This window comes from Rutilus rutilus, assembly GCF_951802725.1.
Source record: "Rutilus rutilus genome assembly, chromosome: 18".
NCBI lineage: Eukaryota > Metazoa > Chordata > Actinopteri > Cypriniformes > Leuciscidae > Rutilus > Rutilus rutilus.
Genome location: NC_140231.1, coordinates 20762278 through 20780984, shown reverse-complemented (window position 1 = coordinate 20780984; position 18707 = coordinate 20762278). Strand labels below are relative to the sequence as shown.

The window sequence follows — 18707 nt, the reverse complement described above, 5'->3', positions numbered from 1 at the left end:
AATATCAACTTTTATACAAGTTGACCAATGTAAACAGTTGTGGGCGGGAGTTTTAAATTCCCGGTCATTGAGCCGCTGTTTTCAGTTGTTCGAGCTCTCAGCTCACTAACGAGTCAACGACCTGTTTTCTGAAAATGCGCTAGCTAAATTAGCATAGAAAATATAATAATCTGCTTTCAGTTTTTTCCATTCATTTCATCGACGTTATAAATGTAGGTTTTTAATCGTATAGCTCGTCCCTGCTCAAAGCATTTCCACCAATAACGGGTATGTTGCTAATGTGCTAGTTGTGTGTGGACTAAGATGCATCTATCGTAACATGAACTTATGCACATTTATCATCCTCTGTAGTCGCATGTTCTTCTGTAGCCTCCAAACCATGACGTATGATGTCTTTGTTATTCCTGCGATTGATTTTATAGTGTTATTATTGTGCGACTAGCCCTACGTTGTTAGTCTTGTGGCAAATCTTTAGGGTTAGCAAGTCCTCCGTCATTTTCAACTGACATGCTGAGTTGTTTATTAGTTTGCAACTTATGTTGCAAATTAATTCATGAATAAATGAGATTACAACCTCTATTTATCTAAGATACAAAGAAATTCAGTGAAGTGTAAAGATATGAGGGTGTCATTCATTGAAATGTTTCATGACCTAAATCCTGCCTGTCATGGCAGTGATGAAGTTGACATTTGTAGTGGACAGGTCGGTGTGTATTTAACATTAACAGCACTAATATGAAGAATACTGACAACCTTAATGAAAACTGCATGGTTATAATGAATGTTTTCGTATAATAAGACTATCTATCTATATATCTATCTGTAACTGTAATCAAGTAATTCTGATCAGAGCATTATTATGAACTGCAATGACCAATTCCTCTAGGCTGTCAGTGGCACGCAATGGAGGTTGGCAGTGGCACAGTTGTGCAGGACGAAATGAAATTTCGGGGGGCTGAATTTGCTGTCAAAGTCGAGTTGACAGAGCGGTTACTAATCGTAGAGATTTCAGATGTTGTTACAGCGGACCAGTGGAGAGGAGAGTTCGATCCTGCCTGTAAGTTAAGCTTTTAAAACTGACATTCGCTGTTTGGTTGCTTGAAATTTTGGTTTTATAGCATTATTCATTTTTTTTCTCTCTCTATTTTTAGATATTGAGGATCTGACCCGGAAAACTGGGAATTTTAAACAGTTTCCAGTATTCTGTAGCATGCTTGAGTCTGCCGTCAACAAGGTGGGTTCATAAAAAACATATTTAAAATCATATTTACTGTAATGCTGTCTTAATTCTTAATGCTTGTCATCACAGTAATTAAATGCACTAGGGCTGCACAATTTGGGCACCCCCCTCTCCCCTCTCCTAAAAAAAAAAATTAAATCTTTAAAATGTTTTATTTTAGCTTCTGTGTGCTGTGCTTGTTTGTAGGGCTGCACGATCTGGCCCAATTTTTTTTGATTATATATCAATATGAATAAAATAGGGTAATATACGGTTATCCGGACCACACGTGACCACAACCGCTCTTGGTTGGTCGGAACCCCAGTGACGGGTAGGTTTAGGGGCGGGGTTGGGGTAGGTCATCACATGTGGTCCGGATAACCATAAAGTACCTAAAATAGTTATTACTATTTAGTAGTAGTAGTATTACTAAATAAAAATACTAAACAAAATACAAAACATTACTAATGTAATATTTCACTCTAAAGCAAAAAGATAATATTATAATTTCATTTTACAGCTCAACTGTCTTGATTTTCTTCATCTTCTTCCATTTACACAGAACACGTTTTGGTTAAAAACACGAGACGCATGTCAGTGGACCGAAGGGAAAAACAGCCGCAAGGTCTGGAGATGCGTTTTTCAAAGTTGAACTTTTAAGTTGAAGTTTAACTTTGAGCGCCATGTTTTTGGAACGCTGCGTCATGCATGATGCACTGCAAAACGCTGGACACGTCCGTCTAGTGCAGGGATAGGCAACTCCGGTCCTGGAGGGCCACTGTCCTGCAGAGTTTAGCTCCAACCCTAATTAAACACACCTGAACAAGGCAATCAGTGTTTTCAGGATTACTTGATAGATACAGGCAGGTGAGTTTTTATCAGGGCTGAAGCTAAACTCTGCAGGACAGTGGCCCTCCAGGACTGGAGTTGCCTATCCCTGGTCTAGTGCGTGTTTACATCGGAAAATAAAATGAAAAGTAGCGCAATGGAATGGAAACCATTCTGTGTTGCCCCTTAAGCTTTTATTTAAAAATAAATAAAAAATGCAGTACGCAAACATTTGGTTCTCATTACAATACTGTGAAGCTGCTTTGATGCGATCTGTATTGTGAAAAGCGCTATACAAATATACTTGACTTGACTTGACTTGACAAGTTTGGGAAGATGGACGGTGTATATTCTGTTCCCAAATGTGTTATAAGCCACTCAAAAGTAGACCAGATGTAGAGATGGCTTTGTGAAAAAAAAAAAAACACCCGTTCATGAGCTGGTCGCGTGAAACATGCTGCACAAATATTTATGTAATTAAATCACAGCCTTTGCGATTTGATATCGCATCATGCCACAGTTTCGGTTAGATTTCAATTAATGTGCCACCCTACTATGCACTTATTGAATTATTTGCAACAGAAAACAATGGCTATGAAATTACTAAACAAAAATAAATCTAATTTGCTTTAATGATCTTTTGCAGTCCAGTGAATCAGTGACCCTTGACCTCTTGACCTATTCCGACCTTGAGCTTTTGCGGAACAGAAAGGCAGGTGTAGTTGGCCGACCTCGTGCTCAGCCGCAGTCTCCTGCTCTCAGTGCAAAACGATACCTCATCCTCATCTACACTGTGGAGTTTGACAGGTCTGTGGAGTTTAATTACTCAGTCTACTTTGATCACTTTTAAAACAGAGCCGTTTTCAATTTATTTCTTTTTGTTTAGGATACACTATCCTCTTCCACTTCCATATCTTGGCAAACCGGATCCTGCAGAGCTTCAGAAAGAGATAAGAGCTCTGAGGGCCGAGCTGAAAACACTGGGACTGAGAGGAGACCACAAAGTATCAGACCAAGAAACACGCAGGCTCCGTGCAGAGTCAGTTATTTATTTATGCATTATGTAAATAAAAAAAACCCTTGCGCACCTGGGTAGTTGTGGGCAGGTGCACAGGACAAAGTCAGCACAATATAAGATAACATTCCTGTACACTGTTGTAGTGTGTAAATCTTTTAGTTAAAGACCTCAAAGTGGCAGTTCAGTCATGACAACTCTCGGAGTGGATACATTTCAACCAGCATTTATTGGCATGGGGCATGAAATATACATAGGCTTGATTTTGGCGGACGAGATCTGCTACGCTGCTGCCGCTGAGAAAATACAATACTTTGTTCAGCTTAGTTAAAAACAAACAAAGTAAAGGCTGCAAAAAAAAATGGTAGAACCTCCATAGCAGATCTCTACAGGTGGTGCTGGGGAGGAGGAAGGATAACCGAAGCTTTCATAATCGTGCAGAGATTGCAGGCTAGGGTACGATATATATGGTTTTGTAAGTACTTATGATTGGCTGGTGCCACGCCGTTGGAAGATCCAATCAACGTTCAGTTAAGAGTTTCATGCCTGAACTATGTATTTCACCCAAAAATTAAAATTGTCATCATTTAATCACCCTCATGGCTTTTCAAAGCTGTCAAAAATATTTTAAAGAATATTGGTAACCAAACCATTTTGGTTACCTTTGATTTCAATTATATGGACTAAAACAAGTAAATTTTCTGTTTTCCACAGAAGAAATAAAAGCATACATGTTTGAATTAACATGAGATTGAGTAGATGATTACAGAAGTTATGTTTTTTTTGCTTTTAAATGATTGTCACAAAATATCAAAAAAATAAATAAATACATTTTAAACTACATTTTAAAACTTTCAGTTCAGTAAAATACTGGGAAAACAAAAACAATAAAAAATCTGCATAATTTAGCATTTTATCCCCTGGTTTCACAGACAAGGCTTAAGTCTAGTCCTAGACTAAAATGTAAATCTGAGCTATTTCAACTGAAAGAAACTTGCACTGACTGATCTTAAAACATGTCAGTGCATTTGTTTTGTCTTAAGATGCACACCAGTAATGCCTTTTTCTAAGGCATGTTTATAAAAATTACTTAAACGCCTAATTGAACTATGACCTAATCCTGGCTTAATCTAAGCCCTGTCTGTGAAACCAGGCCTATATGTTTCAGTTAAACTAAGTTAAACAACCAAAAAAATAAGTATTTCAACATTTTACCCACGTGTAAAAGTGTAAAAACTGAATGTTGTGCTTACAATTCTTTTTCTCTCACGTTTTACGTTGTTTATGTTTTATCAGGTTGGCTTTGGTGAGAGACGAAAAGGAGGCCTTGGCCAAGGCTTTGGATCGTCTACAGATGGCAGGGGCCGGCTCTACTCCCGGGGCCCGTGGGTTCAGAGAGGCGGTGCACAGTCTGGAGGAACAGCTGCTGAAGGAAAGGGCAAAAAGTCAACGGTCTGCAAGCAAGAGGAGTCAGGAACAACGCCTCCTACTGGAACAGGTGTGTCTAATGAGATTATTGTTGTTGTATGCTAATGAGATAGACAAGCTGACTATATGAAACACTCATGCAAAGTCATTAGCATCCACTTGTATATTCTAATTCATTCTCGTTGGTAGTTGGAGGAACTCAGGGCTTCCGAACGGTCTCTTCGGATACGTGTTAAAAGTTTGACAACTGAGTTGGCCTTGTTACGACGTGGGTAAGCTTAACCAGTTGCCATCTGTGCCCTTTTTGTTGCATATATTTTATTTTTTGGGGCACAAGTTAATCGTCTCATTCTTCCTATTTTGACAGTCGGGCGACTCCAGTCATGTCTGGTCGAAGTGGGCTCAGGTGTGATGGGGAGATTCATCGGTCTTTATCCAGAGAGCGCAGTTTGACCCGTGTGGGGTTAAGAGCACGCTCAGGGTCGAGGGAGAGGATGGAGGACAGGGGTCGGAGGTCAGAGGAGAGGGTTAGGAGGGCAGACTCTTCAGGGGCTCGGAATTGTATCACAAGACCCTCACCATCTCCAACAGGTAAATGTGTGAAGATGGACACAATATCCTTACGGTCAAAGTCTAGAAACCAATGTAGAGGCCCTTATTAAGTCTTGTTTTTTTCATGACAGGGTCGCGGGGGTCTCGGTTTGACCCTACAGCCTACATCCAGGACCGACAACGCCGGCAAAAAGAGTCAGATCTGAAGAAGTAAGACCCTTTCACCTTTTCATTTTAAAGTTTTTACTATCTTTCTGCTGTTTTGTGTTGTTTTATTTGTCGTCTTTTTCCCTACAAGCATTGCCCTGTCTGTGAGCAGGAATATGGTTTACTTTAAAAGGTGTGAACCATAACCACTTTTTGTCCCTTGCATGAATCCATTTTCTCAAATTGTTGATCCTCAGTCATGAATCTGGCACATCAACGCAAGAAAAAAAGTCTGTAGAATTTCATCAGAATCAGATCGGACTGATAAGAGAATGAAAGTTATCTGATTGAATTTTTTTGTAAGCAACTGAACCCGTTACCTACCTTTAAAGATATACATGAGGAGATTTTGTTTCCTACAGTCAGAGGAAGATTAGAAGGGACATGTTGGCTTCACCGTCTCTGATGGAAAGAGGGCGTTCACGCTCCAGAGAACCCGTTCCTCAGCTGATGCGAGCAGGAAGTGCTGGCAGGGGAAGGAGTGTGTCTGTGGAGAGCAGGAGGAGTCGGTGTTCCTCTGAAGGATCAGTAGCTGAGTTTGAAGAGCTTGCTAAGCCTCTAAATAGCAGGCAAGTCAATAAACAAAGCACGTTGCATGCTGGCCAGGTTAAATGTGACGTCAGCGATTAGTTCAAACAAGGTGCAGAGAGGCTTACACTTTTCCAGTTGGCCTATAATATTAGTCAAGATTTCTTGTATATTATCTTCAAAATATAATTTTAAGTGACAATGTTCTACACTCTCTCTGAACCTTAGAATATACTGTACATTTTAAGACTAAGTAATGGTCTTTTTTTGTGGAAAAAAAATCAAATATTCAGCAAGGATGCATTAAATTGATTAAAAGTGACAGTAAAAGCTTGTACATTGTCACAATTTTTTTTTTATTTCTAATAAATGCTGTTTTCTACTCAGAATCCTGCAAAATCACAGTTTCTACCAAAATATTAAGCAGCACTACTGTTTTCAACTGATAAAAAAAAGAGAAATGTTTCTTGAGCAGCAAAACGGAATATTAGGCTGATTTCTGAAGATCATGTGACACTGAAGACTGGAGGAATGAGGCTGCTGAATAAATAAAATAACAATTTAAAATGTAATAATATTTCACAATATTACTGTTTTTATGTATTTTTAATCAAATAAAGCAAAAGTTTCCTTTAAAAAAAAAACAATGTATGATCATGATGAATGTATAATGTCTGATATTATTGCTATTAATTTCTTTCTTTCTTTTTTTTTTTTGCAGAGGAAGGAAAGTAGGGTATAATGGTCCAGCAGTGGTGAGTAACAATGTGAAATGATTGTGTAAGATTTTGTAAAGATTAGGCCTCAAATAATTCTAATTGCTGTTTTTTTATTTTTTTTATTTTTTTATTGCTCCATCTAGTCCAGAGGAAGACACATAAACAAAAAACCAATGTGTAGCACCCCTGCACAAAGGATGAGAGTGGCAGGTACTACATAATTTCCCCTTTCTTATTCATGTATATGCATCTATAGCCAATAGTATATACATGTAAGCCATTTATATTTCTCCTACTCAGACACTTCTATTGACACGGGTGCTGACTTGTCAGAGATTGACGCTCGACTCCAAGCCCTGCAGGACTACATGCGGGACCTTGACACAGGACACTAACTAATCCCAGTGGATTCACATGTCAATCTAGGCATTTTGCACAAAGACTGATACTGAAAACCTTGGACAATCATTTATTTGAAACACTGTTTTTTTAATCCCTGATGTAGCTTTTGGGCTTGACTCAAAATGCAGTTATACTGGCTTTGTCAAGGGGGTTCTTTAGACTGTTGCCATATCAGACTTGTCCAAAAGTATGACCTCAGGATATACTGTTTTTTAAAACACATTCCTGTGTACATTTTATGAATTAGTGTTTTTTATATGATTAGTGTTTATGTTTTTATGTCTGTTTTAGATACTTTCACATTTTGTTTTTGTGAGATTCTGACAAACAAAGCTTTTTATATATAAAATGATTTTGCAGTTTGTCTATTCTTGAGAGACACTCTGGAATTATATCTTACAAATTAGAGCACTACACAACAGAATGCGATATCTATTTTATTTATATTACATATACATTTATTAAGTTATTGTTCCCATAACTAATGCATGGCATGGCGCTAACAACACCAAGGTTATAGGTTTGATTCCCAGGAAACGCATATAGTGATAAAATGTGTCTTGAGGTACGTTGCTTTAGATAAGCATCTGCCAAATGCATAAATGTAAAGATGTACATGCAGCAGATATTTTGTCTTTTGGCCTCTAACATGTTTGCATCAATTGTGGGCATTTTTGCCATTTCTCCCAAAGTCATATTTTTAATGTGATTCCATCAAAATCTTGTATGTAGAATAACAAAAACATTAAATTTGTCTTTAGATGTGATCATGAGGCCAGAATTTTTAAATCTTTCTTGATATAATAAAATGGCATGGTTGTCTACTTTACAGATTAACATCTGCTATGATGTACAGTCAATTTAAGCAGGTATAAAAGCTGTCATGAATATAGGCACAGCTAAACTAAGTATTTAGGGGCATTGTGCTTCAGTCTGACTCAAATGAGTTAGTTCAGGAATCAAACTTGCATTCTCATAAATGCAGAAAGTAGAACTTGAGTGAACAGTATGTCAAGATCGTCATTGAATAACGACTTGCATTTCGGTCTGTTCTTCACACAGTTGACTCCAGAACACTGGACAACTGATGAGTTTTGCGTCCCTTTTGAGGCTTGACATACTCAAACATCCAAAAAAAAAAAAAGTTGATTTGAGTGAACTGTCCCTTTAAGTACTTTATTCTACTGCAAACGTGTCTTCTTTAAAAACATACTATTAAAATGTGTTAAATGCCTTTTAGTTTGACCAGAAACAAACTGTTTCATCCAGGTTTCATCCTGTACTGTGGACGTTACCTACCGCAGGTTAGGTGGCGCTGTAAATCTGATTTAATATTGTTGTTTTTTGCTCTGTTGCTTTAAAGAAAAGAAGGCGGGGCAAAGCAGTGCAGTCTGTTAAAGCGACGATTTGAGAATGAGCAAATAATACTTTGACACTGTCGCTGAAATACGAATCAACGTTGTTTGTACGTTAATACTTGTGTGTTCTTTAAATCTTTCAGGTGATTATAATTCCTTTCCAGAAGCTAAAAGGATGTGATCACAGCCATTTAATGTAGATAGTGGTCCAATATTGCTTTTATTGTGCAGCTGCGCGACGCGTCACACGCATAAAAGGTGCGGCAGTGCCCGTCAGCGCGAGCCGGTTACGCGTTGGGTTTGGCCCTAATCTGGATAAACCCATCAACAACCTCAATGATCTTGTAGATCAGAAGCAGCGTGATGACTAAAACGCCCGATACCCCGGCACCCTGCGCGGTTATGGGTGACGTCCACCACAGCCACCCAGAGGAGCCCATGGAGCAGCTCTCCAGACGCGCTCGTGTTGCTGTTCCTGAGCTGGTTGTAACCTGCGAGTGTGACCAGAGCCCCCGCGGACCCTGCTCAGGCTCACATCAGCCCGACGAGGAGTCCATCTGCTCGGACAGCGGGCTCAGCGGCTCTCCCGCCTCGTCCCTGGCGCTGAGAAAGCTGTCCAACTCTTCCTCCACCGGCCTCTCGCCAGCTTCGTCTTTTGAGGAATGCGAAGAGGATTTAATGGGTTACAGTGACTATAATCAGTCTTCAGGTGAACCGCTCACGGTAAGAATCCGTTTGAACTTTTTTCATTATGTATTATATATGTATTAGTACTTATTTCTTTGATATCACTGGCCCTCACTGCTATCCCAATAACGTTACACAAAATATTCCATTGTTACTGACAAAACTGGCAGAGGTGTAAAGTATAGTAGCTACTTAATTACTATGCTTGAGTATTATTTTGGCCATTTTTACTTTAGAGTTCTGTTTTCTACTCTTTACAAGGGGACAAAATACTTTTTACTTCACTACAATTTCATGTAAACTTTAAAGTACAAAGTTCAATATGCCATCAGGACTTAAATGTTTCCTCACTGATTAAAAAAAAGAAAGATTTATTTTTTATTTTTCTTAAATGTGACTAACAAAACAATCAATCGTGTCCACATAAGTTTAACATTAATTTTATTTAAACAGCTTCTGGACTTTATTTGAGTGTAAATACTACTGATAGGGCAGTATTTATTTATTTTTTGTAGAATAATTTTATTTTATTTAATTTATTTTTATATATTTATCATTATTTTCCATCTGTCAGCGAGAGAATAGTGATTTTTGACCGGTTTTTCTTTACAAAGTGTTTGCATCAAAAATAAGAAAATCGTATCTGTCTTGTCAAAAGTCAATTTAAAAAGCTCAGAAAGGTGTTTGCCTTTGTACAATACTTGCATCTAGATGCTACACTGTACTTCTCTGCTATCATGATACAACTGCAAACCATGGTAGTACCATGGTACTTTTTTAATTGTAAAATGTTTCCACAAAAACAACAACAACATTGTATTACTGTAAGTGATATTTTATTGAACTATAGTTGTCATGGTAACTTTTTAAGTGCAGATGCATTGAATGCCAAGTGTGTACATGGGTGTATGCTGCAGATCAAAATATGCAGTTGTTGAGTAATTTTCATGATAACTCATTAACATTATGGGCTTCGGGTCATGAGATCATGGTTGTAAATGGAGGAAAAAGTTCCATGTGTATCACTTTTAAAAAATATTTTTGGTAGATAAGTCCATTTGAGTAGGACAAATGTTTCTTAAGAAGGTATTCCTGTGACGGTAAAGCAGCCACCATCGTTATAATCACATGATGACAATAAATCATATGTAAACTAAGTGATATGTCAAGTCAACAAAGATTATTCATCATTGCAACCATAAAGGTGTTTGAATATAATCTGCATTGTTCTGTTGTAGGAGCTGTACTGTCTCCAAACATTTTGATGATGATATTAAGTGGGATTTGTTTTTATGGATCATGATGGGGGAAAAGTGTCCCATTTAGAAACTCACAATAGTGAGTCAATGCTCTATTGAAACTGAACTTATAAGGTCAACAAATGATGCATCTCCAGCTCTGTTTGGTGGGCCTCTCTTGCTTTGTTCTGGAGAACGTCATTCTCGTCTGACTGCTTTTCCACTAGCCACTAGTGAGTGATTGTTTGAGCTTGGAGAGCAGAGAGAACTGTACAGGTTAATTGGCTTCATTCGGAGGGCTGATGCTCGGAGGATAGTTACACACGATAGAAAGAGTTTCACATTGCCTAGTCGTTACAGCGGCATCATTTAGAGTAGGATTGCACATAGGTTGTTGGCACATCAGCTCAAAGGGATCTTGTAGACCGTTTTCCGACGACGTCAAAACGGCGGAGAGGAGGGAATCAACATATAAAGTCAGTCGGGAAGAGGTGTGTGTGAGCAGCAGAACTAAATACTGAAGAGTCAATGATGTGACGCACACTTTGTGTCCAGATCTTTTATTTATTAAAAATACGCCAAAAATCATTTCACACACATGCACACTTGAATAATATGATGGGCATGCTTTAAAATTCATTTTATATTCATTCATATATTTTTGGTGATGTCAGAGTGATGCAACTGTCCTGGAATCATGATTTAAAAAAAAAAACTCATTAAAATAATAAAATTATTGAAAAGTTAGCCATAATCCTTTATTTTTATTTCTAGTATTTTTTTTTTATTTTTTTTTTTATCAAAACTGCTACACTGCTTATTAATATTTGGAAAACAAATTGTCTGCCACATTAAAATTATGAGTGACCAACATGCAGGAAAAAGAAAAAACATTAAGAAACTTATTGACACTTTTAAGCAAAGGGTTTTCAAACTGGGGTCGCAAGGGAGTGCTTAAAAAAAGAATAAAAAAGTGTACAAATAAATAACTTAAATTAATATATATATATAAAAATAAATAAAATGTATTAAAATAAAGATATCATAAATAATACATCTAACAGTATTATATATATATAAAAAAACAAACATTATATTAACATTATACATTATACATATTTGGTCCATGGCATCTAACAAATTAAAAACTTAAGATGTTTTTGTTTTTTTTGACAAGCAATGTTACTTTAGGTTTTGAAATGTCATGTGCTGTGAATCCACAAAAACTTAATGGCATTTATGAAATATTAATTCATGATATTTAAAAAAAATTAACTTAAAACCTTTTTTAAATATAATCACTGACATTCACTCACATGTATTCAAGTGTTAAAGTAAATCTGCTATTCTTGTTGGCACTGTCCACACTGGCTCCTCCATTTTATCTGGCAGTATAACAACAAGTGCCGTCTGTAAATGTTTTATGAACATCCTTCTAAGATTAGCTATTTCTTAATCACAGCCTCTTGGTATTGCTTGATGACTTTGTTTAGTTCGAGATTGTCGTCAATGATTTGCCACATGGGGAAAAACTCGACCTATGGTTAATGGAGGAGATTGAGTTGCACGTTGGAGTCTGAGGTCGACTGAATGCACTCAGTGCCCTAGAGCGGCTCGCTATGTAAGAAAAAGAGAACCGAAGGCAAGATGAGAAAAGCCTCTACCGACAAATGACCCTTGTACAAAACCATTGCCTACTGCTCAGTTGAAGTCGTAGGGTGTTATTTGACATGTCAGTCTCATTTATGTTTGTTTCAATCATATCTCTTCATTCAAAGGCTGATCTGTGGAAGAAGTCAAAGAATATGGTGAACTGGTCTCCCAATCCAGTGGCGGTGAAAAAACGCTCTCCTTGGGTACAGGTGGTCGGCCATGCAGGTTTGCTTGTTCATCTGTTTATAAGTGTTTTTTGCCAATGTTATTGTGTGTGTGTATGTATTTTAAATTTAATATACATATATACATATAGCCATCTAGCCATCTAAATCAAGAGACTTTAGCCATCAAAGTAAAGATATATATACTGTATATATAGAGAGATGGCTAAAGTCTCTTGATTGAATTCAAATGATTAATTTCCTGAAATTACGTTTGGATCACCTGATAGCATTTATATATAACTTTAATGTTTGAGCTTTGATTTTTTTATTATTGTTTTATGGTCACGTGAACTTGCATATACTGTAAAGCTAATGATTTTTTTTTATTGCTGTGTTTGGTGATTCTCTTTTTGTCTGACGTCTGCATGTTTTTGTTTGGTTCCCCAGGAAACTTTCAGATGGGCAGTGATGGAAGGCTGCTGAAGAAGTTCTGCGAGTGCGAGCAGCAGTGTTTTCTGCAGCTCATGAGCGACTCTCTGCAGCCCTTCGTTCCTGGATACTACGGCGTGACTCAGCGTGACGAGCAGGATTACAACCTCATGGACGACCTGCTTGCTGACTTTGACTCTCCCTGCATCATGGACTGCAAAATGGGAAGCCGGTGAGGATGTTGTGCTTTGTAAATTCAGCACTTATCATAGTACTTTTTTTTTCTTGCAGAATTGGTAAATTTGGTGCAAACTGCAGCATATTGTAGAGAATAACCTTCTCTTAAACAGGAAGAGACAATCTGACCAGCATGCAGTGACCAACCAAATTTCTTTAAATGGATGATTTATGGGTAGATGATGCCACAATAATGGACTGGCACACACAAAAAAATAATTTCATGGTGTTACGGATGACTACATGAAATCATCATTAGGAAATTAAGTGACGCACCGAAATTAAGTTTGGGTAATTAAATGGATAATTTACCCAAAAATGATTACTCCCCTAATGTAGTTCCAAACCTTTCTTTCATCTCTGGAACACAAATGAAGATCTTTGTAATGAAATCTGAGCTACACAGCTACACAACTACCACTTTGACGCTTCAAAAAGTTCATAAAAAAATTGTAAAACTAATCCATATGAATGGAGTGGTTTAGTCAAAATTTTCTAACAAGACATGATTAATTAAATATGATGAAAATTTAGAATTTTAGTCCTTTATTTACATATAAACCTTGATCAGCGAACATAAACAGAAGCTCAACCGAACCTCTTGCTGATGCTCAAACGTGCTGTGTAACACGAGAATGAACCTCATTGGTTCTCGCAGAAGCTCAAACGTGCTGCGTAACACGAGAATGAATCTCATTGGTTCTCGCAGAAGCTCAAACGTGCTGCGTAACACGAGAATGAACCTCATTGGTTCTCGCAGAAGCTCAAACGTGCTGCGTAACACGAGATTGAACCTCATTGGTTCTTGCAGAAGCTCAAACGTGCTGCGTAACACGAGAATGAACCTCATTGGTTCTCGCAGAAGCTCAAACGTGCTGTGTAACACGAGAATGAATCTCATTGGTTCTTGCAGAAGCTCAAACGTGCTGCGTAACACGAGAATGAACCTCATTGGTTCTCGCAGAAGCTCAAACGTGCTGCGTAACACGAGAATGAACCTCATTGGTTCTCGCAGAAGCTCAAACGTGCTGCGTAACACGAGAATGAATCTCATTGGTTCTTGCTGATGCTCAAACGTGCTGCGTAACACGAGAATGAACCTCATTGGTTCTCGCTGAAGCTCAAACGTGCTGCGTAACACGAGAATGAATCTCATTGGTTCTTGCTGATGCTCAAACGTGCTGCGTAACACGAGAATGAATCTCATTGGTTCTTGCTGATGCTCAAACGTGCTGCGTAACACGAGAATGAACCTCATTGGTTCTTGCTGAAGCTCAAACGTGCTGCGTAACACGAGAATGAACCTCATTGGTTCTTGCTGAAGCTCAAACGTGCTGCGTAACACGAGAATGAATCTCATTGGTTCTTGCTGATGCTCAAACGTGCTGCGTAACACGAGAATGAACCTCATTGGTTCTTGCAGAAGCTCAAACGTGTTGCGTAACACGGGAGAATGAACCTCACTGGTTCTTCTCACACGTCAAGCGAACATGCTTGAGCTTCCTTTTACCATAACTGATGTGTGAGTTGATGAATGTTTATATGTGAATAAAAGCCTAAATTCAATCTGTTCATCATTTAAATCGATCGTGTCTCTTCAGAAAATTTGGACTAAACCGCTCAGTTCATATGGATTAGTTTTACGATCTCTTTATGAACGTTTTGAAGTGTCAAAGTGGTAATTGACTATCAATGGAGGGACAGAAATCTCTCAGATTTAAAAAATATCTTAATTTGTGTTCCAAAGATGAACACAAATCTTACAGGTTTGGAGCGACATGAGGGTAAGTAAATGATGACAGAATTTAAACTTTGGGGTGAACGAACCCTTTAAACACTTTATTCTCTTTCATGCGGTCATGTTCATCATTTTTGGTCACTGTGAAGTGCGTCCACACTGCTGACATGTTTAGCTTATCCACATTGTGTTCATGAAATAAATACTGACACAGTCAAAATGCATCATCGGAAAAGCACTAATTAAACGTCACTATTCCGGAAAATGATTTCGGCTCTCCAAAACGGTTTTGTCCAAAATTGGATATGCATATTTTCTGCTGTGTCTGCTAAAGATCACTAGAAATTAAGTTTTTATTTTTTTCATCCAAACTTAAATTAGTAACAAGTACTAATTATTAAACAAATAGAAAACAAAGTGGGATCTACAGTTTTGCTTTTGGGTATCTAGTTACATAACTCTCAATATTTTTCAATATGATTTGATGCCACAGACCTGGCAAAATCTGGCAATTTCAACAACTTATTCTTCCTCATAAGCATGACTTATTGGTGTCATATCAGTTACTGGCTAATATTAGAGATTGTGTTAACTTATCAGTATCTGCTGATTATTGTATACTCAATTGTTCATGCTCTTTTCCTCTATTTTTACATGTACTGTATATTTCCTTTGCCATCATCTAACACTCACTCAATCTATAGGTCTGCATGAACTGAAAATTCACACTATCCGTTTTTCAAATGCATGTTAGATGTTATTGTGAACAATTCATCCGTCAACAATTTTGACCTTGTAGTGTTCAAACAAAAACTAACTCCTAACTGGACCTTCTAGTGAAAATAACAGACTTCTCCAATCATTTAGTCCTTTTAAACCTGCCTCTGCAAGCTCACGCTCATCTGCTCCACTTTTGAGTGCCACGGCCACATCGCAAAATCTAATCAACAGCTGATGGATGGAACCAAATCCCCACTCAACTTTTTTCTCTGATAATCTGTTACACTCAGATGCATGTCATAATTACACTGTTAAATGTAATCTTTAACAAACAAGAATATTGTTTTATTTCATACTATGTATTATAATGTTGTGACGTCTAAATACAAATGAATTAGTATTGGATATTTATAAGGGGCCGTGTATTGTTTATCGGCCACAACATGAGAATAATTAGCAGCTTATCGATATCAGACAAAATATATCGATAAAAATCAGTGTATCTCCACTCATCTCAAGTGCTTCTAACATCAACCCTGGTATCTTTTTTGAACACTATTTCCTGGCAAACTGATCAATTTGTGCACCTGACTCTCTGTATTTGTGTTGCTGTCAGTGATTTTTCACAAGTGCTTCCCACTTACACTGACTATTATATAGGGACTTGTTCATGGGTGTGCCAGCTGAAGCCAAGACTACACCACAGTAGACAGTGGTGTCCAAACAATAGAGGAGGAAATATGATCACTGGTGGTCAGCATCTCTGAGAAATACAAATGACAATGTTTCCATACTAAATAATTATTCCTGTGCTGATGTTGACTGGTATACATGCTTTTTAGGACTTACCTGGAGGAAGAGTTGGAGAAGGCCCGGGAGTGTCCTCAGCCTCGCAAAGACATGTATGAAAAAATGATAGCAGTGGACCCGAACGCCCCCACTGCGGATGAGCGGGCCAGGCAAGCAGTACTCAAAACCAGATACATGCAGTGGAGAGAAACCCTCAGCTCAACGGCTACGCTGGGCTTTCGCATCGAGGGCATCAAGGTAGATGTGATTCAGGACCCCTCTGAATTTATGTTTGGAAATGCTTAGTTTTTTCTTGTGATGGCTTAGTTTTGTTTTGGTCTTCAGTATACTGTCTTGACCAATTTGATCTGTCTTCAGAAATCGGATGGCACTTGTAACACTAACTTCAAGAGAACAAAGTACAAAGATGAGGTGATCCAATCACTGGAGGACTTTGTGGACAACAACATGCTAATTTTGGTATGAATTTGTCAATTTGTGTGCGATTATATCAAATATTTACAATATATATTCAATATTATGTATCAATTCATCATTATCTGTCAATAATGTATCTTTAATGTTTCTTTCTCATTTTCTGATTTTTACATTTGCCATCATCTACTGATCACTTAAAGTGAATTTGTTAGAACACTAATATTTTAATAACATTGTTAAATGTATTATTTTCATACTGTACGCATGTAAAAAAAAAATATATATATATATATATCTCAGTATATATATCTCAGTATATTAATTTGAGATGTATGTATAATATATATACCTACGTGCGTGTATAAACTATTATTTGTTAATTATAATTATGAAGGTAAACTATTTGTTTCTTTTGAATAAAATGCACAGAATTTTTTCATGTTAACACTATTTTGGTAAAAATATAAGCAGGTAAATGTAATTATATTGTTATGTTTGTGTATATAAATTAATTATTGTAGTATTTTATTCTATTTTACTTCTTGCTTTTAAACATTTCAAATCTAGATTTTATTAATAATTGCTGTATGGTTAAAATAATGGTTCCTCTGCCTGTGCGTCTTTCAACCATTAATCCATTTGAAAAAACTATCATGTAAACAAGTTCATTGTTAGGCTCTTCTGTTCACAGAGAAGCTACCAACAACGGTTGAAGGAATTACGAGGCGTGCTGGAAAAATCGGATTTCTTCAAAGCACATGAGGTGAGACGCATCTTCATTTGGTGGTTCTTCATCTTCTACTCTGCTGATGTAAAATACAGGCTCTAATACTGATGGTCTTGCTGTGTTTGCCTGTAGGTGGTGGGCAGCTCCTTGTTATTTGTCCATGACCTCACTGGCAAGGCTGGAATCTGGATGATAGACTTTGGAAAGACTGTGCCCTTGCCGCCCCCTCTCACCCTGGACCATCGCAGCCCGTGGGTGGAGGGCAACAGAGAGGACGGGTACCTCTGGGGCCTGGACAATTTTATTGCCATTCTGACCAACATACTTCCAGAGAAATGAAGGGCATTGTGGATCTTCAGAATTGTCATTTTCTGCACAGACGGTCTAATTCCACTCTGTTTTTCTACGTGGAGAATAGGTGAAGGTTGGAGAGAATGAAACGATGGAATGGACTGACTGGCCTCAACGTTTAGTACATGTCCTACTGATGAACATCTAAGCCTGTGAATTGACCTGCTGATGTTGTACGCCCCTCGCTATTTAGTCGTTTTCACTACTTTGGAACCGCTGTATGTATTTTGACACTGTAAATAGTTTATTTAAGCAGTTTGCCCTGACGGGTTGGGGAGTAAAAGATTAGCTTAGTTTTAGGAACATTAACCTTGCAGATGAAAATCATTACAGTAATGTTGTTTTCACAGGTGTGTGAAGATCCATAAAACAGGAGTGCTTTTGATTACTAATCAACCACCATAGTCAGTTGCCAGATATTTTCCCTTATATTTGTGACCAAATGGCTCTATTTTGGGTTGGGGATGAACTGAATTTAAGTGCACACTACTAACGGTCCGATAAACTGAAGCTAAATCGAATTGCAGAACAACAAAGACCTCTTAAGCATCGTTGCATAGCTCCCAAAGTAATGAAAACATGTGGAAAAATTGTTTTGTATTTCTTTGTCTTGATCAAGCACCATTTAATTCACATCAAGCACGGTGAGTTAAGCTAATGTTATGCCTCACATTCCTATGTTGTGTGTTATTTGCATGCACAAATGAGCTGCAAAAGGGGAATACAGTATGTCATTCTTTAAGCAGCTAAATTGCCCATGTTAATATATCAAATAGATGTTTGAGAAGCCAATTCGACTTGAGAATGGTGTCTGGGATATTTGAGCCAGTAATCCTTATGCACAAATTCACTGTTTGCACTGTTAATTTGATCTCACGTTATTGAGATTTTGTACTGTATAATAAGTACACGACCTGTGGTCATTATGTTGGGAGCTTTGTTAACTTGGCTGTATCGGTTTTGCAGTTCTGTTTTCTGGGTTGCTGAAACTACAATTGCTAACTACAGAATCTTTTTTTTTCCATGCCAGGTAATTTTGTAAAAGTTTTTGAATGTCAGCACAATAAACATGAACATGATTTGATTGTTTGTTTTTTCCTCATCTTTTAAAACCATACGAAAGCTTTGATCAGATGACTCATATTGGTGCGCCTATGCACACACACACACACACACACAATAATACATTTAGTTGTTTTTTTTATGTTGCTTGTCTGGTTATTTTATCTATTAAAGTTTATTACCTTTTATAGATGTTTGACTCCGCAGTGAAATGA

General features: G+C 37.6%; 2 protein-coding genes across 3 annotated transcripts; both read left to right on the top strand.

The window, feature by feature from the left end:
- Nucleotides 1-39: 39 nt before the first annotated feature.
- ccdc61 (coiled-coil domain containing 61) lies at nt 40-7733 on the top strand. Its single transcript, XM_084387603.1, has 13 exons — nt 40-267; nt 887-1057; nt 1152-1234; nt 2694-2854; nt 2934-3086; nt 4359-4560; nt 4680-4762; nt 4858-5081; nt 5174-5252; nt 5612-5818; nt 6499-6532; nt 6640-6706; nt 6797-7733. Exons 2-13 carry the CDS (start codon nt 904-906, stop codon nt 6889-6891), a joined length of 1542 nt encoding a protein of 513 aa, XP_084243729.1. The 5' UTR covers nt 40-267; nt 887-903; the 3' UTR covers nt 6892-7733.
- A 519-nt stretch (nt 7734-8252) lies between these two features.
- itpkca (inositol-trisphosphate 3-kinase Ca) lies at nt 8253-18513 on the top strand. Of its 2 annotated transcripts, XM_084387356.1 has the most exons (8): nt 8266-8399; nt 8488-8979; nt 11960-12059; nt 12449-12662; nt 15968-16172; nt 16293-16394; nt 17044-17115; nt 17212-18513. In XM_084387356.1, the coding sequence occupies exons 2-8, from the start codon at nt 8620-8622 to the stop codon at nt 17416-17418; spliced, it is 1260 nt and encodes a 419-aa protein (XP_084243482.1). In that variant the 5' UTR covers nt 8266-8399; nt 8488-8619; the 3' UTR covers nt 17419-18513. The 2 variants fall into 2 exon arrangements, with proteins under 2 accessions (XP_084243481.1, XP_084243482.1); XM_084387355.1 differs by having other exon boundaries at nt 8253-8979.
- Nucleotides 18514-18707: the final 194 nt, after the last annotated feature.